At 45.5% G+C, this 19334-nt stretch overlaps 1 protein-coding gene across 1 annotated transcript in view; it reads left to right on the forward strand.

Moving 5' to 3' along the window:
• Dlgap1 (DLG associated protein 1) overlaps positions 1 to 19334 on the forward strand; it is an 833520-nt gene that overhangs the window by 799018 nt on the left and 15168 nt on the right. The window contains 1 exon segment of the mRNA XM_028874057.2: positions 2618 to 3039. Within this exon segment, the coding sequence (XP_028729890.1) occupies positions 2618 to 3039 (422 nt within the window).

Consider the following 19334-nt stretch of genomic DNA (forward strand, 5'->3'; position numbering starts at 1 on the left):
AAGCCTTGACAGGAGCTTGGTGAAAGGCTTATGTGGGAAGGCTGAGGATTCCTAAGAAGAAAGAGCAGCCTGAGATTCGTACTCCCAACTTTTGTGGCCAGATTTAGTTCTGAAAGGCAACTGTTACTCAAACAGAGAGATAAGGAGGGTCACCAGAGACTCGGGGGCTCTGCCGTGGAATGACTGAATTACTCTCCCTAAAACCCCACGTGACTTGAATGTCAACAGTTGAAGGTCAAGCAGGTCCAGACCATTAACAGAGAGATGTCAGGATGGGAGTGTAGCTCTGTAGGCGGGCGCTTGCCTAGCATGTGCATGGCCCTGGGTTCAAGCCTGAGCGAGCCCTTACACACACACACACACACATACTGCAGATGGCAATTGTGCTTAGCTGTCACTCCTTTTTTTTTTTTTTTTTTTTTTTTTTTAAACTGTAGCACAGGAACCCGTATGTTCATTTGTAACATGTTCCATAGAGAAACATCGGAAGTCCTTTCATCAGAAACACCCACTTGTTTCTCAGGCACCAGGTCCCCGGCAGGGACTGCTAGTCGGGGACTTGTCGCTCGCTCACTCTTCCGAACACACAGGGCTTTGTCCTCTGCACTGGTTGATCCAGTCTCTCTTCGCTGCTTCTCTGCAGCCTAGGCCGGAGTACTGGCTGGCCTTGTTCAGCTCTGTAATCATTATACACCGTGCCTGCAGGGCACGCAGGAAGGAAGGGAGCTTCAGGACTGGGAAGTGTGGGTCTGGGAGCAGCCAGCTCAGGCCCAGCGGTTAGGGTTACCCCCATACACAGAGATTAATCTTATCGGACCCTCTCCTGTCTTGGCATCCACAACTTTAACACCGTCACAGCTTGATCACGCCCTTCGCCCACAAGGGCCTCTGCGCTTGAAAGACACAGAGCAGTTTTGAGGTGCAGAAGGCACAGCTTGTGCAGGATTGCTGGAGTTCAAAGGCACCGCTTTTAATCCCAAACCATTTTCGTTTCGCTTAACTTTGATTTCTTTCTGGGCGGCTAAACTGCAAACTTCTATTAATGTACGGCCAAGTCATTTTTCTTAAGAAGGTGGATACATTACCCAGCCCACAGCCGGGAGACGGCTCTTAGGAATGCTGGTGGGACAGGTCCCCGTGTGGCTGAAAACAGGGGAAAGTCAGCCACTGGTCTCTCCCGGGAGCTGCTGGAACACAAGGGGGATGAGGAAATTTGGAAATATGATCCCCTGGTAGTCGGAGGTCTCGGGGAAAGGCGCCTAAAGATTTCTGCAGTTTCGTGTTAGTGGAACAGCCAATATGTCAGCCGTGGTGATGAATGCCCTCCAAGTCACACTCAGACAGCTGGTGAGAAAGCTCAGCATCAGGAAGTGACATTTAGCATTTAGGGACAAAGTGGAAGAAATACAGAAACAGCCAAGAAGTGAGTGTTCACTGGAAGGAACATTTTACCCGAATTTCTGCCCTTCCTTGTTAACACAAAGAGACTTCTTAACGTGACTTTCAAACTTGGACACCACACACAACAGCCCCCATACACACACACACACACACACACACACACACACACACACACACACACCCCAACTAGAGAACAAGAGGTGTTGTTGATGGGATATAGAGAAATTGATACTTGAATCCATCACAACCCTCTGACAGTCCACATGTCCTCACATTCATTATAAGAGTAAGCAAGAGGTACTCAGAAAAAAAAAAAAAAAAAAAAAACTTGTCCCCATGAATATCCATATAGAAATGCCCAAACTAGCCAGGCAGTGGTGGTGCACACCTTTAATCCCAGCACTTGGGAGGTAGAGACAGACAGATCTCTGTAAGTTCCAGGCCAGCCTGGTCTACAGAGGAAGTTCTAGGACAGCCAGGGCTCCACAAAGAAACCCTGTCTCGAAGAACAAAATTAAAAAATAAAAAAATGAGAGAGAGAGAGAAATGCCAAAACTGAACCTGTTAATAAGAAGTCTGGCCACCTTTGATGGATAATTGTGGAAAAGCAAAGCAAAGGTGCAGAGGAGGGTAGTCCTGGAGAACTCTAGAACTGTAAGTTATTCTTTCTCCTGAAGACTTGGAACCATGTTATTACGTGGACCTACAGGACTGTCAGGTGAATGCTTACCAAGCAACAAGGTTTTAATTGTAAGGGAAACCTAACAAGCATTTTAGGAAATTTCCTTCCTAAGAGTTGTGCCTGGGAAAATGCAGGAATTATGACAGTCTTGATCAAGCCTAGGTTGCATTCTCCTCCCCATCTCTTAGCAAATTACATAGAAATCTAATTGAAACGTTTTGCTTCTCCAGTAGCCGTCTGAAAGCCGCCCCCGATCTGGGGAAGAACTCAGACACTGGACATCATAGTGACTTCAGTAGCTCTATGTTTTGTCCTACCTATACAATTACTCTGCCTATGCATTATTATCCCATATTTAACAAAGATTTAGACCCGTGACAACCAGCATATTCAACTCAAAGGTCACCCCCCAACTGTGCCTCCAAACACCGAGAGGATTCGACAACACCCCGTGTCAGATCCACAAACAAACAGGATGTAGTTGCATTTCAATGAATACCCGGGAACTAATCCTCATCTCCCTTCTCTCCCAAGCTTCCGCAGGTTTACTCGGTCCAACAGCGTGACCACTGCAGTGCAGGCTGACCTGGACTTCCATGACAACCTGGAAAATTCTCTGGAATCCATAGAGGACAATTCATGTCCCGGCCCAATGGCCAGGCAGTTCTCCCGGGATGCCAGCACATCCACCGTCAGCATCCAGGGTTCAGGAAACCATTACCATGCCTGTGCCGCCGACGATGACTTTGACACGGATTTTGACCCCTCCATCCTGCCTCCTCCGGACCCCTGGATTGACTCTATCACAGAAGACCCTCTGGAGGCTGTTCAAAGGTCTGTGTACCACCGGGATGGCCACTGGTTCCTGAAGCTTCTCCAGGCAGAGCGAGACCGCATGGAAGGCTGGTGCCAGCAGATGGAGAGAGAAGAGCGGGAGAACAACCTCCCCGAGGACAGTAAGTAGCGACGCCACTCGTGTCTGTGACTGCGCCGGGGGCCGTGCCCCACGGGTTTGTATTTGGAGGCTTTCCTGTTTGCGTTCCCGCCGGTTCAGCTTGTGTAACCTTCTGTTTTACACCCCAAACCCAAACTCCTGGAAGAGCTGGGCAATTCTATTGAAAGACCAGACACTGCTACACTGCACTATAAAAAAGAAAGCCACTGAGCAGATGCCACACCCTCCATCCCTAAGATCTGTAGCTTCCTTCTTTATCTAAACACATTCAAGGTCAGCATGGCAGTGGTCTCACGCTCTCCCAGGATCCCCACTTCCCCGAAGATGATCTTGAAATGTGTCTGATCCCAAGGGATTAAAAATAATTCCAACTAGCTGGGTGGTGGTGGTGGTGGTGGTGGTGGTGGTGGTGGTGGTGGTGGTGGTGGTGGTGATGCACATCTTTAATCCCAGCACTCAGGAGACAGAGACAGGAGAATCTCTGTGAGTTTGAGGCCAGCCTGGGCTACAGAGTTCCAGGACAGCCAGGGCTATACAGAGAAACCCTGTTTCAACAAATCAAATAATAATTATTATTGTTATTATTACTATTATTATTATTATTATTATTACTAGTTTTAAGGTCTGCCTTAGTCAGGGTTACTTTTGCTATGATGAAACACCACCAGCAAAAGCAAGTTGGTGAGGAAATGGCTTATTTGGTTTTCACTTCCACATCATTCTTTATCACTGAAGGAACTCAAGACAGGAGCTCAAACAGGATAGAAACCTGCAGGCAGGAACTGATGAAAAGGCCATGGAGAGGTGCTGCTTACTGGCTTGCTCCACATAGGTTTGTTCAGTCTGCTTTCTTATAGAACGCAGAATCACCAGCCCAGGAATGGAACCACCCACAACGGGCTGACACCCCCGCCCCCATCAATCACTAATTCATAAAATGCCCTACAGGCTTGCCTACAACATGATCTTATGAAGGCGTTTTCTTAATTGAGGCTCCTTCCAGCACAAGGTCCATGGATGTCTTAGTTTCTTTTCTGTTCCTGTAGTAAGATCCACAACACAAGCAATTTGAGGGAGAAAGGGCTTTTTTCAGCTCACAGTCTGCTGTTTTAGGGGAAAGTCTCGGCAGCAGGAGTTTGAAGCAGCTGGTCACATTATGTCCCACCAATCCAGAGAAAACAATAATAAATATATACATATTAGTGCTCAGCTTGCTTTTTCCTCATGTATATCTCAGGATCCCCTGCCCAGGGAATGATGCCATCCGCAGTGGGCAGGTCTTCCCACCTCTGTTAAAACATAATTAACATAATCTCTCAATCATACATATAGGCTCATCTTCCTGTTGATGAGTCTAGATTTTGTCAGGTTGATAATTAACACTAATAGCCATCACAATGTGTGTGTATATGTATGTGTTGGGTAATTATAATCTTTATAGTTTTATTAGTCTTATTAACATACAATACTAAAATAATGTATAGGCCAATGGAAAACCTGCTTATTGCATTTTTCAGCCTGTTTGTTCCTTGAGACAGGGTCTTTTTATAACCTAGGCTAGCGTGGCGCTCAGTAGCAAAAGATAACTTTATATTTTTGATCTTCCCACTTCTACCTCCCAGGTGCCGGGATTATAGGTGTGTGTCAGACTCCTAAGTTATGGTGTTATAGGCATGCACCACCATGCAGGAGCAGCTGCCCAGTTTATTTGGTTGTTTTGTTTTCCTTTTGAGACAGGGCTTCACTGCATGGCTCTGGCTGGCCTGGAACTTATATGTAGACCAGGTTGTCCTCAAGTTTACAGTGATCAGTGATCCATCTGCTTCTGACTCCTGGGTGATGGAATTAAAGGTGTGTGCCACCATGCTTGGCCAGCTAACTGTCTTTTTTTTGTTGTTGTGGTTGAAGACTTTATCTATGGCTGGAGAGATGGCTCAGAGGTTGGGAGCCCTGACTGCTCCTTGGGAAGACTTGAATTCAATTCCCAGCACCCACATGACAGCTCACAACTGTCTGTAGTTCCTGTTCCATGGGATCTGACACCCTCAAACAGACAGACATACATGCAGGCAAAACACCAATGTACATAAAATTTTTAAAAAATGTTAAAGACTTGTTTTTTAATTTTTGTGTGTATGAATGCTTTGCCTTTGTGCATGTCATGTGTACCACATGAATATCTGGTACCCATAGAGGTCAGAAGAAAGCATCAAACCCCCTAGTACTGGAGTTAGGAATGATTGATAACCTCCAAATAGGTGCTGGGAACCAAACCCAGGTTCTCTGCAAAAACAATAAGTGCATTCGACTGCTGAACCATCTCCCCAGTCCCCCTCTGGCCACTTCTGATTGATTGAAACGAAACTTTTTTTTTTTTTAATTTTTTTAACCAGTCTGTTGACACATCCAGTTAGGTTACTATCCCTATGCACCAAGTATCCGTTAGGGTAAACATAACATTAGGTAGGAGGCAGCTTTAGGCCAAACTTAACTCAGCTGTACACTAATGGAAACCGGAAATCTTGCCCAGCTGTGGTGGTGCGCGCCATTGATCCCAGCACTCAGGAGGCAGAGGCAGGTGGGTCTCTGTGAGTTCGAGGCCAGCCTGGGCTACAGAGTGAGATCCGGGACAGCCAAGGCTGCACAAAGAAACCCTGTTTTGAAAAAAATCCAAAAATAAACAAAGAAAGAAAGAAAGAAAGAAAGAAAGAAAGAAAGAAAGAAAGAAAGAAAGAAAGAAAGAAAGAAAGAAAGAAAGAAAGAAAGAAAGAAAAGAAAAAAAGAAAGAAAGAAAAGAAAAAAAGAGTATGGCCATAGTAGACCTTTAGTCTGGGCCACATGTTACACGTTTACGGGATTTCTGAAATTGGCATAAGGTTTGGCGTCCTGTGCTGACCTCCTGTGTTTCTTGTTCTCCCAGTAACTGGGGTTTTGTTTTGGTGGTGGTGAGGTCTTTGTTGCTGTGGCTATTTTAAGATTGGGTCTTTCAGATCCCAGGCTAGCCTCTAACTCGCCGCATCTGAGATGGCCTTAAACTGTTGATCCTCCTTCCCACCCGCACTCCAAATGCTGGAAGGATAGGCGTGTGCCTCCACAGCCTGTTAGGAACCCCAGCTCCCTCCATGGGAAGTCAACACTCTACCAACCGACCCAGATCCCCATCCCTGGTGACAGCTTTGAATCAAAGAAATTTAGGCATAAAGCCTGCTTCATTTTGTGTGGGAACCATCTAGAAGAATACTGTCGTATGTAGTCTTTGTGCTCATTTCTTAACCACTTAGCTTTGATAGTGAACAAATCCCAAGTATACATAAAAATGGTTTATTTTTTTTTTTCTCTATTTTTTTTTTTTTTTTTTTTTTTTTTGAGACAGGGTTTCTCTGTGTAGCCCTGGCTGTTCTGGAACTATCTCTGTAGACCAGGCTGGCCTCGAACTCACAGAAATCCACTTGCCTCTGCCACCTCCCGAGTGCACTGCCTTCATCTATCCAGGCAGTTTTCCTTTCTTTTTTTCCCCTCTGTAATGGGTCAGCAGGCCACACCCACCAACCTCGTTCTCTATTGCTGTAGGTGTTAATTTCTGCCACAGTAGAGAGAACCTGGACCTGATGTCACTTTGTTTACGAAGTTCACCATGGCGAAAACATTAATTAAACATAACCGGGCATTGTCATTCCTAACAAAATTAATTATTTTCCTTTGGGAATGGGAACAGGGTCTGCTATATTGTCCACTACTGGGCTCAAGTGATCCTCCTGCCTCAGCTTTCCGAGTAGCTGGAATGACAGGTACATAACCCCACATCCAGCTCACAATTTCTTTTTTCTTTTTTTAAAGACATTTATTTTTGTTCTATGTGTATGAGGGTTTTGTCTGAATGTATGCATGATCAAAGAAGGTGTGCATGTGATGGAAGAGACCAGAAGAAGGCCTCGGCTACAGATCGTTGTAATGGACCATGTGAGTCTGGAGTCAAACCCAGGTCCTCTAGAAGAGCAGCCAGTGCTCTTACCATGGAACCATTTCTCCAGCCCCCACAATAATGTTTTCTTAGATCCTCTTTCCAGTACCCACATCAGGCTGCCCACAATTGTCTGTAACTCTAGGTTCCAGGGGTCTCTGACCTCTGACCTCTAAGGGCACTTGCACTCACATGTACCTACCCACATAGAGACAGCCTTGCATGTACATAATTAAAAACAAATCTTTTAAAAACATATTGGATCCATGCTGGGTCCTGGTGATGCACACCTTTGATCCCAGCACTCTGGAGCTATGGGTAGATATGATCTCTATGAGTTCAAAACCAGCCTGGTCTACAAGGAGAATTTCAGGCCAGCCAAGATTACATAGTGAGTAATAGGCTTTTTACTTAATAATAATAATAATATAAAAATAAAATAATAAAATAATAATAAACCCAGAAGAAGTTTCTCCGCCCACACAGTGAGTCAGATTCTCCAGTCCCAGAGATAGAGGTCAGAAAAGTCACGCCCCTGGACTAAAGCAGGGAGATTTTATAGGTTGTAGGTGAGGGGTGATGATGTGTCTGCCACAGCTCGGTTTGTGCCCAAGTATGGTCAAAAGCTGAGCACTTAGGTGGGGTTCGGACAGCTCGTAACTTGAGGGTTGGGGCTATAACAGCCACAAGAATTCGGGACCGGGCTCTTTGGTGCCTTTCCTTTGTGTGGAGACTCTCTGAGCAGGCTGGGCTTGGAGAGAGAGGAGCGGGACTTTCTGGATCGTGTAGGAGCAAGCTGGAGACTCCAACAGAACAGTGGGACTCTCTAAAAATATATATATATATATATATATAAAAGAAAGGAAGAAAAGAAAAGAAAGCCCACAAGACCTCAACCCTACACAAAGAAAGTAACATTATATGAACTCAACAGGTTATATTTAGGAATATATATTTATATACATGTGTGCATGCAGTAACAGTTGATGGAAAAGGAAGTCATGAATTTGAAGGAGAGCAGGGAGAGGTATATGGGAGGTTTAGAGGGAGAAAGGGGAGGGAGACATGTTGTAATTAAAATACAACTTCAAAAATAACCAAAAATGAAAAAAAAAAAAAAAAAAAAAAAACCACCCAAAAGTGAAAGGGTGGGAGGGAGAGAAGAAGGAAGAAAGGAAGAGAGTCAAACTCTAGGTCATTTCAAAATGGTGCCTCTGAAGGAACAGCTGGACCATTTTTTGTTCCAAGCTGAGTTTGTTGTTAGGGTGCACAGGGCGTGGCTGCCAGGATTTCGGGGATGCCTAACCACTCTTAGGTCCTTCTAACTTGATTTTATGATAGTCTGCATTCTCAGTTTCAGGAGGAAAGCTTCATAAAGTTAGAAGTTTTTCATTTTCTTTTTTGGTTTTTGAGACAGTGTCTCTTTACACAGCCCAGTCTGCCCTTGAACTCACAGAGATCCAACTGCTTCTGCCTCCCGAATGTTGGGATTAAAGGCGAGTGCCACAGTTTCCATCAAGAAGTTTTTTTGGTTTTGGTTTTTCTTTCTTTCTTTCTTTCTTTTTAAGATTTATTTATTTATTATATATACAGAGGAGGGCGCCAGATCTCATTACAGATGGTTGTGAGCTACCATGTGGTTGCTGGGAATTGAACTCAGGACCTCTGGAAGAGCAGTCGGTGCTCTTAACCTCTGAGCCATCTCTCCAGCCCTGGTTTTTATTTATTTATTTATTTATTTATTTATTTATTTATTTATTTATTTATTTTTGGTTTTTCGAGACAGGGTTTCTCTGTGTAGCTTTGTGCCTTTCCTGGAGCTCACTTGGTAGCCCAGGCTGGCCTCGAACTCACAGAGATCCACCTGGCTCTGCCTCCCAAGTGCTGGGATTAAAGGCGTGCGCCACCAACGCCCGGCTTGGTTTTTATTTCTTGAGACAAGGTTTCTCTCTGTTGCCTTGGCTATCACTCTGTAGACCAGGCTGGCCTCAGACTCACAGAGATCCGCCTGGCTCTGCCTCCCCGAGTTGTGGGGATCAAAGGTGTGCACCACCACAGCCCAGCGAGAAGTTATTCTTGTCTTATTCTCCTTTACATATCTAGCCTCTCTACCATTGAAGATGGAATCATTAAGTATACATTTAAATCTTTGAAATATTTAATCTTATAAAACTTTTTAAAAATTCATGTATTTACATGTATGAGTGTTTTGTCTGCATGTATGTCTGTGTACCATGTGCATGCCTGGTGCCCTCAGATGCCAGAAGAGGGGGTTGAATCCCCTGAGACTGGTTGTGAGCCGCCATGTGGGTGCTGGGAATCAAACCCAGGTCTTCTGCAACAACAGCCAATGTGGTTAACCACTGAGCCATCTCTCCAGGCTTGTGTTTTGTTTTGTTTTTTTAACTTAGCAATAACTTTCTTCCTACTTAATCAAAAAGTACTTGGTAAGTACAGCCTTCATCTGGTCAGGCTGGACTGGGGAGTCTCAGATCAAGGCACTGACCGGGCCCACCTTCTGCTGCCCACATGGAACCTTCCTGAAGCATTCTCAGGTGGTAGAAAGGTTACAGAAGCTCCCTCAGGAAGTCACTAATCTTGTTCATGAGAATCCCACCCCTATGACCTAATCATCTTTTCTTTCTTTCTTTCTTTTTTCTTTTTCTTTTTCTTTTTTCTTTTTTTTTTTTTTTTTTTTTTTTTTTTTTTTTTGGTTTTTCGAGACAGGGTTTCTCTGTGTAGCTTTGCACCTTTCCTAGATCTCGATCCGTAGACCAGGCTGGCCTCAAACTACAAAGATCCACCTGGCTCTGCCTCCCGAGTGCTGGGATTAAAGGCGTGCACCACCACCGCCCAGCTTTCTTTCTTCCTTCCTCTTTCTTTCTTTCTTTCTTTCTTTCTTTCTTTCTTTCTTTCTTTCTTTCTTTCTTTCTTTCTTCCTTCCTTCCTTCCTTCCTTCCTTCCTTCCTTTCTTTCTTTCTCTCTTTCTCTCTCTCTCTCTCTCTCCCTCCTCCCTCCCTCCCTCCCTCCCTCCCTTTCTTTTCTTTTGAGACAAGATTTCTCTGTATAACAGCAGTGGCTGTCCTGGAACTCTGTATACCAGGCTGGCCTTGAATTCAGAGATCCGCCTGTCTCTGCCTCTCAAGTGCTGGGATCAAAGGCATGCCACACCACCGCCTGGCTCCTAATTATCTCTTCTAGGCTCCCTCTTCAGTGAAGAGTGTCAACATGGAATTTTGTAGGGGTATGAACATTCAGATCACAGCAAGTAACTAGCAGTTCTTGTTCCAATAAAAGTGTCAAGGACCGTCCCCTTGTGCAATATGGCCTCCTTGGATTAGGGGATAGGTTTGGCAGGGGTGAGAGAACCAGGTGGAAAGCTGGGTGAGCCCTGTAGTTCCTGTCCAGCTTCTAAGATACAATTTTATCACACAAACACTTAAAACGTGCCTCCACAAAACATTGCCAATTTCAAATGAGGCAAATCCAGGTTAGTGGGAATCCAGCCTTCTGTGGCAAGAAGCCCTAGGAGAACCTGCTGTGTCCTTACCCCCCCCCCCCCCAAGAGTGGACTGGAGCCTTTGACGACAGGGGCTGTTTTGTTTGTCCTCCAAACAGCTCTCTGGTGGTGTCTTGTCTGAGGTCACAGAACACAGAAGCGTGTGACAGGACAGACGCAGCAGTTGACAAGATAATGACACTGTGTGTTGCTTGGCAAGACCCTCAGGAAAGCTCGCCACACGTATTTGCCCCTGGCTCCTTGGCAATTGTCCCTCTATTCTGATGACTGTGTCCCAAATCTTCTGATTCAACCTTTCTTCTTTCTTCTCTTGTTCCTTTCTTTCTCTTCTTTCAAAGAAGAGCAGTGAGGAAAACAAGTCAACCCCAGTTTTCAGAGAAGAGCTGAATTCTAAGCCACCAACTCTTGTTTGTTTTAATCTGTGGATAGCAAAAAAAAAAAAAAAAAAAAAAGTCAAGCAGCTTCTTCTAGGTTGTGCAGGTCAGATGATGTGTTCTTTGCTTCCTATGCAAAGAAGACATCTCTTCAGGGATCAGGGTAAGTGTCTTTTGTAGTCCAGTACCCCTACACTTTAGTTAAGGTATGCATTTCATATGTTCTTTTTCTTGAAAACAAAAAGAGGAATTAGCAAAAATGTCCCAGGAGACCCGGCATTTATAGCCATCATTCACAGATACATAGTGAGGGAAAGGGAAATTCTGAATACAACACTCGCCTGGTTTTCCTCTGAAGTCCCCAAATTATCCCAACTTTTTGTTTGCCTGTTTGTTTTTATTTATTTATTTGTTTGTTTGTTTGTTTATATTAGGGTCAGGGTTTTGAAAAGTGCTAAGTTTGCTGGTGGCACATGCCTTTAACCCCAGGACTCAGGGTTAGGGAGGCAGAGAAAGGCTCTATGTGTGAGGCCAGCCTGGTCTACAGATGAGTTCCAGGATAGCCAGGGCTATACAGAGAAACCATGTCTCGAAAAACAACAACAAAAAAGTGTTAGGTCTAAGGTCAGGGTTAGGGTTAGGATTATAATTAGTCAGAGTGTTAAGATGAGTATTATTAGAGTTACAGTTAGGGTTCAGATTAGGTATTAGGTTAGGGGTTTTTTTTGTTTGTTTGTTTGTTTTTGTCTAAAATCTTACCGACCAGCTATGTTAGATTTTAGATAGGGTAGGGGTTTGGAACAAGGTTCAGAGTTATCCCAATTTTTAAATATTTTAAATGTTTGATGCATGGGTTTAATGCCTCCCTGGTATACATTTAAAAATGGCAGGAGGGGATGAGATGGCTCAGCACTCAAAGGTACTTGCCACGAATCCAGACAATCTAAATTCAGTCCCAGAAACCACATGGTAAAGGGGAGAACCCACGCCTACAAGTTGACCTCTGACCCCCACAGGTGAGCTTGGGCTATAGGTAAGTGGCTGGCAGCTAGCCTGTCCTATACAAGTCTTGAGATGAAATTCCCAACAACACGCACACCTGCCTCGAAGGCTACAGTCCCTGAAGCTGTCATAAGAATGTAGGGCATTTTTCTGAGTTCACAACACAGATGTCCACCGTCCACAACAGAGAGAGAGAAAGAGAAGAGGAAAGGAGAGGGTGAGGGGAGCAAAGGAAAGAGAGTGTGGTAAGGAATTTGTTTGCTGGATTACGACTTGAAGCAAAACAGACGTTTGGGGGGCGCATAGTTAGAGTCATCTATACTAGAGAAGGAGAGACCCATCTCATTGTAAGTGCTTCTTTGGTCAACAGTTATCATCCTAACTCTGACGGCTCCCCTCTGCAAAACAGTTTTTTTTTTTTTTTTTTTTGCGTTCCCAGACTGGACAACTCTTTCCAGGTTACCTGGAGCCCAGGGAAGAGAGAGAACAAGCCAGCAGCTTGGGAAGGGTCAGACCACACATTCTTTGGGTGTGTGGAGCTATTACTTCCCCTGATAAAAATCGAGGCAGAACAAAGACTTTGATTCTTGACTCGGGTCTTCAACCCTCCCAGTCTGTAGTGGTCTGAGGCCAGATAACAGAATAATGGCCGTCTGCTGTGGGCGAGGCTCTCTCCGAGCCAAGGCAGCTGACAGAGTCTCCCGAGCACTTGAAGGAAAGTGATACCAGCTCTCCTCAGACAATGCAGCCCTTGTGTGGACCAGCTGTCCCGGGGAGATGGCTCAGCGCTATTTGACAGCGGCTGGCATGTTACATGGATACGTCTGGGATTATCTAACCGGGGAAAGAACCAACCAGATGGAACTGAGCCCTTCTCACTAGGAACGCAGTCTCCGGCTGTGGGGGGAAAAGCAGGCTCAGGTTTCATTGGCTCAAGGATAAAGTACCAGTGTGTTGTCATTGATAATCTGTCTTTGCCTCCTCAATGGTGGACAACTTCTATGTGGAATTTTCAGGCTTTATCCGAAAGACACAGATAAACAGCTTGTGCAGGAGGCAGATTCATTCCACCTTAATTTCACCCGGCAGTAGCACCCAGGGTACTGGATGGATAGCATCCCCCACAGACGGCTTGTGAGTTTGGGCAGGGAACTTGAGGCTGCTGCTGCTGAAACCCTACGTGAGTGAGCTCTACCTGCTCTCCGGTTTGGTTACAGAAGCTGTGCGTGGTCGTTATTGTAACCAGCTATCGGCGTGATCGCTGGGTTTCTGTCCAGGGCTGCCTCTGCTGAATCTGCACAGCTCATCGGCTGGTAGGTGGTGGACAAAGCTGCCCTCTGTGAGGCCCGCCATTCATCGGCCCTGGGTACGAGGCTAAATGGGGAGCTGCAGGTGCATCCTGGCTGCTTTCAGTTTTAGTTCTCATCTTACTTTTAAAGTGAGCCTTCAAAAGACTTTCTCCTATCCCAACACACACACACACACACACACACACACACACACACACACACACACACGGCCAGAGACAGAGAGAAACAAAGAGAGAGCATGTGGTCTGTTTTATAAGTTCTGACTAACCTGAAACTAGTTCTCGACCACAGGAAGTGACAGTCAGGAAAAGCAAATTGTGTGTAATATACGTGCTTTATGTTCAGCCCTCTGATCTGTACGCATATGAGAAGTGACCTCCGGGCCACAGATTGGAGAACCTGCCACAAAGATGCATTCTTCGATACATGGACGTTCTCATACAGATTTTTTTTAATATTTTATTTTATTTTTATGTGCATTTGTGTTTTTGCCGTGGGTGTCGGGGGTCCCCTGAAACTGGAGTTATAGACAGGTGTGAGCTGCCATGTGGATGCTAGGTATTGAACTCAGGTCCCCTGGAAAAAGAGTCAGCACTCTTAACCGCTGAACCTTCTCTCCAGCCCCTCATACAGATTTGGGATGATGACAGATCCACGTGGCTTTAAAGTAGGAAGATGGGCCCACATTCTCCCCCACTCTTCCCCTCCTTCACCCCAAAAGTCTACAGAATGAAAAGAAGAAAGCCAGATGGTTAAGGAGAAGCCCCAACTTGGGTGCAGATAACCCCTAGTTTACAGCGGCAGGTGTTCCAGTGATAGACATTCACTCCACGCCACTTCGGGATTCTGAGTTTTGCCTTTTCCTGGCCACATGCTGGTAGCAACCTCTCTAGTTAAAGTGAACAGTGGCAGCCGCCTGCTCCCAACAGCTTCTAGGTCAGGAAGGGGGGCAACTGAGTCTGCACAGGGGTGCTTTGTCAAGATTGAAAGGTTAGTAGATAGGAACTTAACTGCCTTTTCCATTTTGGATGAGCTTATGGGGACATAACAGAGGAGCATCCCCATGAGATAATTTAACTCATCCACAGACATGTTCAACCTATCCCACATGGCCTGACACTTTCAGGGTGGATGTGCAGGGACAGGAAGGTAATCCCAGCACTTGGGACAGAGAAGCAGGAGGATGGCAAATTCAAAGGCTACTTGAGATATCTAGTGAAGTAGAGGCCAGTTGTGGTGGTAGACTTTAATCCCAGCACTCAGGAGTCAGAGGCAGGTGGATCTCTGTGAGTTCAAGGCCAGCCTGGACTACTTAGTGAGCTCCAAGACAGCCAAAGCTATGCAGGGAGACCTTATCTCAAAAATAAATAAGCCTAGCTGGGGGGTGGCGGTGCACGCCTTTAATCCCAGCACTCGGGATCCCAGCACTCGGGAGGCAGAGGCAGGCGGATCTTTGTGAGTTCGAGGCCAGCCTGGTCTACAGAGCGAGATCCAGGAAAGGTGCAAAGCTACACAGAGAAACCCTGTCTTGAAAAAACTAACTAACTAACTAACTAACTAAATAAATAAATAAATAAATAAGCCTAGCTCAGACTGTGCCAATTAACTACTCAACAGTAACTTAAAGGGAGGTGTAAGACAAAACAGAAAAGAGTCAAAATATAGTCCAGACTGTTGCTATTAATGTTGTTGTTGTTGTTGCATGTGTGTGTGTGTGTGTGTGTGTGTGTGTGTGTGTGTGTGTGTGTATGTGTGTTGTGTGTTGGGGGTGACAGAGTCCATAGCTGATTCAGTCATTTCCAAACTTATTCCTTCAGTGAATTCCTTCAGGGATTGTGTGGGTTCGTGGACCCATGCAGTGCAGTCAAGGAGCTTGTGGTCTGTCTCATTGGAAATCAAATATACAGACAGCCACCCTGAGCTGGAAGGACGAGCAAATGGCAGAGGCAGCTATGCCTAGGAATTTAAGGGCAAATGAGGAGGAAGAGTTGTGATAAATGCTCCCAAGACGAACATTCACATAGTGAGGAAGCCGCCTGTTCTTGAACCTGCTGCCTGTATGTCAAGGAAAGTGGTGGAGGAAAGGAGCCCAGTAGACACACTGCAGTGGAGATGGCAGGCCATTTGAAAATTTCTCCCTGGCTTGCTCACTGATGGTGGTCCCTTCGCCGTGAGAGGAGAGCGACTCCTGCGTGGTGATCCGTAGTTTCCAGTCTTCCGGGACTACATAAAAGGTGTAAGGAATATGTCTGTGGTTCTCCTCTTCCCCTCTGTGATTCAGATAGCAAGGTGGTGAGGAAGGGCAATGGGGCGGCAGCCATTCATTTCCTCCACATGCGCTTCTGCACCCCTTACAGAGCTTCTAGCAGCACCAGGTAGGCCAGGGTGTCCAGCGTTCACCACCTCTGTGCTTGTGGCAGCCATTGTGAGGAAGTCCCAGTGGAAAACAGGTGGCGGTCACTGGCTATCACGGCTGTGAACTTAGAGATCTGGATCTGTGGCTCCTTTCTTCCTAGGTGACTAAGTAAGAAATGGGGATGTTTCATTCATCTCTTTAACAGCTAGGGAGAATGTTGAGGAAATGCAATCGATGAGAAACAGATTAAACTCTTGAATTCCTATGCTAGATATGATTGTAAATAAACTAATGACATGAAAAAAAATGTTTGTTTGGGCTGGGGATGTAGTTCAGTTGGTAGGAGTGTTTACCTAATGTTCACAAGGCCCTGGGTTCAATCCTAGCTTTGCATAACCCAGGCAGGGTGGCTCATATAATCCTTAGCACCCGGGAGGTGCAGGCAGGAGAATCATGAGTTGGAGGTTGTCTCTGTCTGCATAACAAGTTTGAGGCTGTGTGTATGTTCTTTCCGGTGTCTGAGGCCCTAATGTGGAGGTGTGGTGGCTGTGGAACTGGGCAGAGCTGAGAGCAAGCCAGCCATAGTGGCTTCAATCCTAGCACTTGGGATTCATGGAGGCAGAGGCAGGTGGATCTCTTGAGAGTCTGAAGCCAGCTCAGGCTACATAGTAAGTTTCAAGTCAGCCAAGCCTGTATAACAAGACTCTGCCTCAAAAATTAAAATTTAAATTAAAAAAAAAAAAAGAAGAAAAGGAAAAAAAGAAAGAAAAGACAGGAATTAAAAGAAGCCAGAGAAGCCAGTCTCCTGACTTTTCAGATCTAGAGACCTAATTCTCCTGGGATATGGAAAGGTACTTAGGGTTGCTGTGCTTAAGGGTTTGGATGCTCATCTGTTATGTGTGTTTACTTGTTTGTGTTTTAGGTGCTAGGGATTGAGTCCAGAGCTTCATACATGATGAGCTATATCTTTAGCCCTGAAATTTTGACTCAGCAAAAAGCCAGGCATATTCCCAAGGGAACTGGTCTTGGATTTGGCTCACGGGCACCAGCACACAGAAATTCATTGTAGCAGCCATGGATTCCCCTGGAGGGTTAAAAGAGATTGCTCATTCTTTTACTCCTGTGTCTTGTATACCACTCTATGTTCCCAAAATAAAAACCATATCCCACACAGGCAAGTGGGAAAAGAGGAGATCCGCTCTTGTCTAAACGCCTTGGTCTTTAATTCATTATAGCCAGGGGGTTTCAAAGCATAGTTTTCATAGATGCTTCTCCTCACAGAAGTCTTCCTCTGCTTCTCATTATGACACTGAGTCTTTAAAGAAAACACGGGGCTTGTAGTTTACTCTAACCATCTCTATAGAGTTAGCCCCAGATCTCCACTTTCTTCACAGCTGACATGACCTTGCGCTCAGCCACGGCGACTAGGTCTGTTTTGTGCTCATCTTCAGATTCCCACAGTGACTCCTTATACCCCATCCTGCTCTCCGATGGCACTGGCTAGAAGGTGACTATTTGGTTTGGTTTTGCTTTGCTTCTCTATTTTGAGACAAGGTCTCACTAAGGGGCTTGGTATAGTCTTAAACTCAGAATCCTCCTGCCTTAGCCTCCTGAAGATGTACTACCACATCTGGTTCTAGAAAGTGTTGGTAATGACACTCCGCAGATTTGTTTGTTTGTTTGTTTTGTTTTTCGAGACAGGGTTTCTCTGTGTTGTTTTGGTGCCTGTCCTGGAACTCACTCTGTAGACCAGGCTGGCCTGGAACTTACAGAGATCTGCCTGGCTCTGCCTCCCGAGTGCTGGGATTGAAGGCGTGCGCCACCACCGCCCAGCTCACAGATTTTTAAATGCTAATCATGGACACCATGGAATGTTACTGAGAGCCTAAAAAGAAGAAGGTCCTGTGTGACAACATGGATGACTTAAGGGCCCTTTGTTAAGTGAAATCAGCCCGTCACTGAAAGGTAAACACTGAATGCTTCTACTCACATGAAGTGCATAAAGCAGGGAAATTCAAAACTTGGCGCAGCGACACACAACTGCGAGCCCAGATGCTCTGGAGACTGAGGTAGGGAGGACTGGCTGGGTTAGGGAAGTTGAGACCACCTGGGCGATGCGGTAAGACCCTGGTTCTAAACAAAGCAATAATAAAATAAATAAGGCAAATTCATAGAGTGAGTCAAAGAGCAGAATGTAAGGAGAGACCCTATCTCAAAAGATAGAAAAGATAGAACAAGCCGGGCGGTGGTGGCGCTCGCCTTTAATCCCAGCACTCGGGAGGCAGAGGCAGGCGGATCTCTGTGAGTTCGAGGCCAGCCTGGTCTCCAAAGCAAGTTCTAGGAAAGGCACAAAGCTGCACAGAGAAACCCTGTCTTGAAAAACCAAAAAAAAAAAAAAAAAAAAAAAAAGAAGAAGAGGAAAGAAAGAAAAAAGAAAAGATAGAACAAGGAGCTGGGCATGGTACTGCACACACCTTTAATCCTAATACTCGGGGCAAAGGCAGGGAAATCTCTCTAAGTTCAAAGCCAGTCTGGTCTACAGAGCGAGCTTCCGGACATGAGGACTACCAAAAGAGATCCTGTCTCTAAAAACAAAATTTAAAAAAATTTAAAAAGGGCAGAAAAGAAAGACAAAAAAGAAACAAGGGCTGGAGAGATGGCTCAGTGGTTAAGCACACTTGCTGTTCCTGCACAGGACCCAGGTTCCATTCATTCCCAACACCCACTCTAGGAAACAAGAGATCTGATACCCTATTCCGGCCTCCACGGGTACCTGTACACACATGATGTGCATATATACATTCAGGCACACATATATACACATAAAATAAAAAAAGAAGTCAATTTTTAAAAATGGAACAACAAGCCGGGCGGTGGTGGCACACACCTTTAATCCCAGCACTGGGAAGGCAGAGGCAGGTGGATCTCTGTGAGTTTGAGGCCAGCCTGGTCTCCAGAATGAGTCCCAGGAGAGCCAGGGCTACACAGAGAAACCCTGTCTGGAAAACAAAACAAAAAAATAAACAAAAACACAAAACAAAAAGAAAAGAAAATGTTCAATCATGGTCACTTAACCTTGTTGCCTGGAGCCCTCCGTGACGCAGTAGGTCATGGCTGAGGAGACTGCTCACCTCATGGCAGCTGAGAAGTGAGAGAGAGGGGAAAGGACTGGAGTACCAGTGTCCCTTTCTCGGGTACCTCCTAGCAGCTTGAGTTTCTTCCACTAAGGCCCCACTTCCCAAGTGTCTACTACTTCCAGTAGCCCCATAGGCTAGTGAACAACATTTTAATTCATAAGCCTCCCGGGGACATTCAGTGTGTCGATGATAGCACCGTAATTGGTTGGACAGTCTAGAAAAGTTACATGAGCCTGCATGTAATGGAGGTCAACTAGGTCAACTAGCCAGAACGCCCGGAGCAAAACTCATTCTAGACCCACAGAGTCTTCAGACCTCCCATTTGAACATTCAGAGAAAATCTGTTGCTTCAGCCCTCAGTATCTCGTTTAGAACCAGTGTTAGTGAGATGGATCAAATCCAGTGTTCTTCGGTGTGTATTTTTTTTTTCCCATTTATGTATTGATGGGGCTGGAGAGATGGCTCAGCAGTTAAGAGCATTGGCTGCTCTTCCAGAAGACCTGGGTTCAATGCCTGGCACCCACATGGCAGCTCACAACTGTCTGTAGCTCCAGTTCCAGGATTTCTGACACCCTCACACAGACATACATGTAGACAAAACACCAATGAACATAAAATAAAAAAAATAATAAATTA

Source organism: Peromyscus leucopus, chromosome 13 (genome assembly GCF_004664715.2).
Source record: "Peromyscus leucopus breed LL Stock chromosome 13, UCI_PerLeu_2.1, whole genome shotgun sequence".
NCBI lineage: Eukaryota > Metazoa > Chordata > Mammalia > Rodentia > Cricetidae > Peromyscus > Peromyscus leucopus.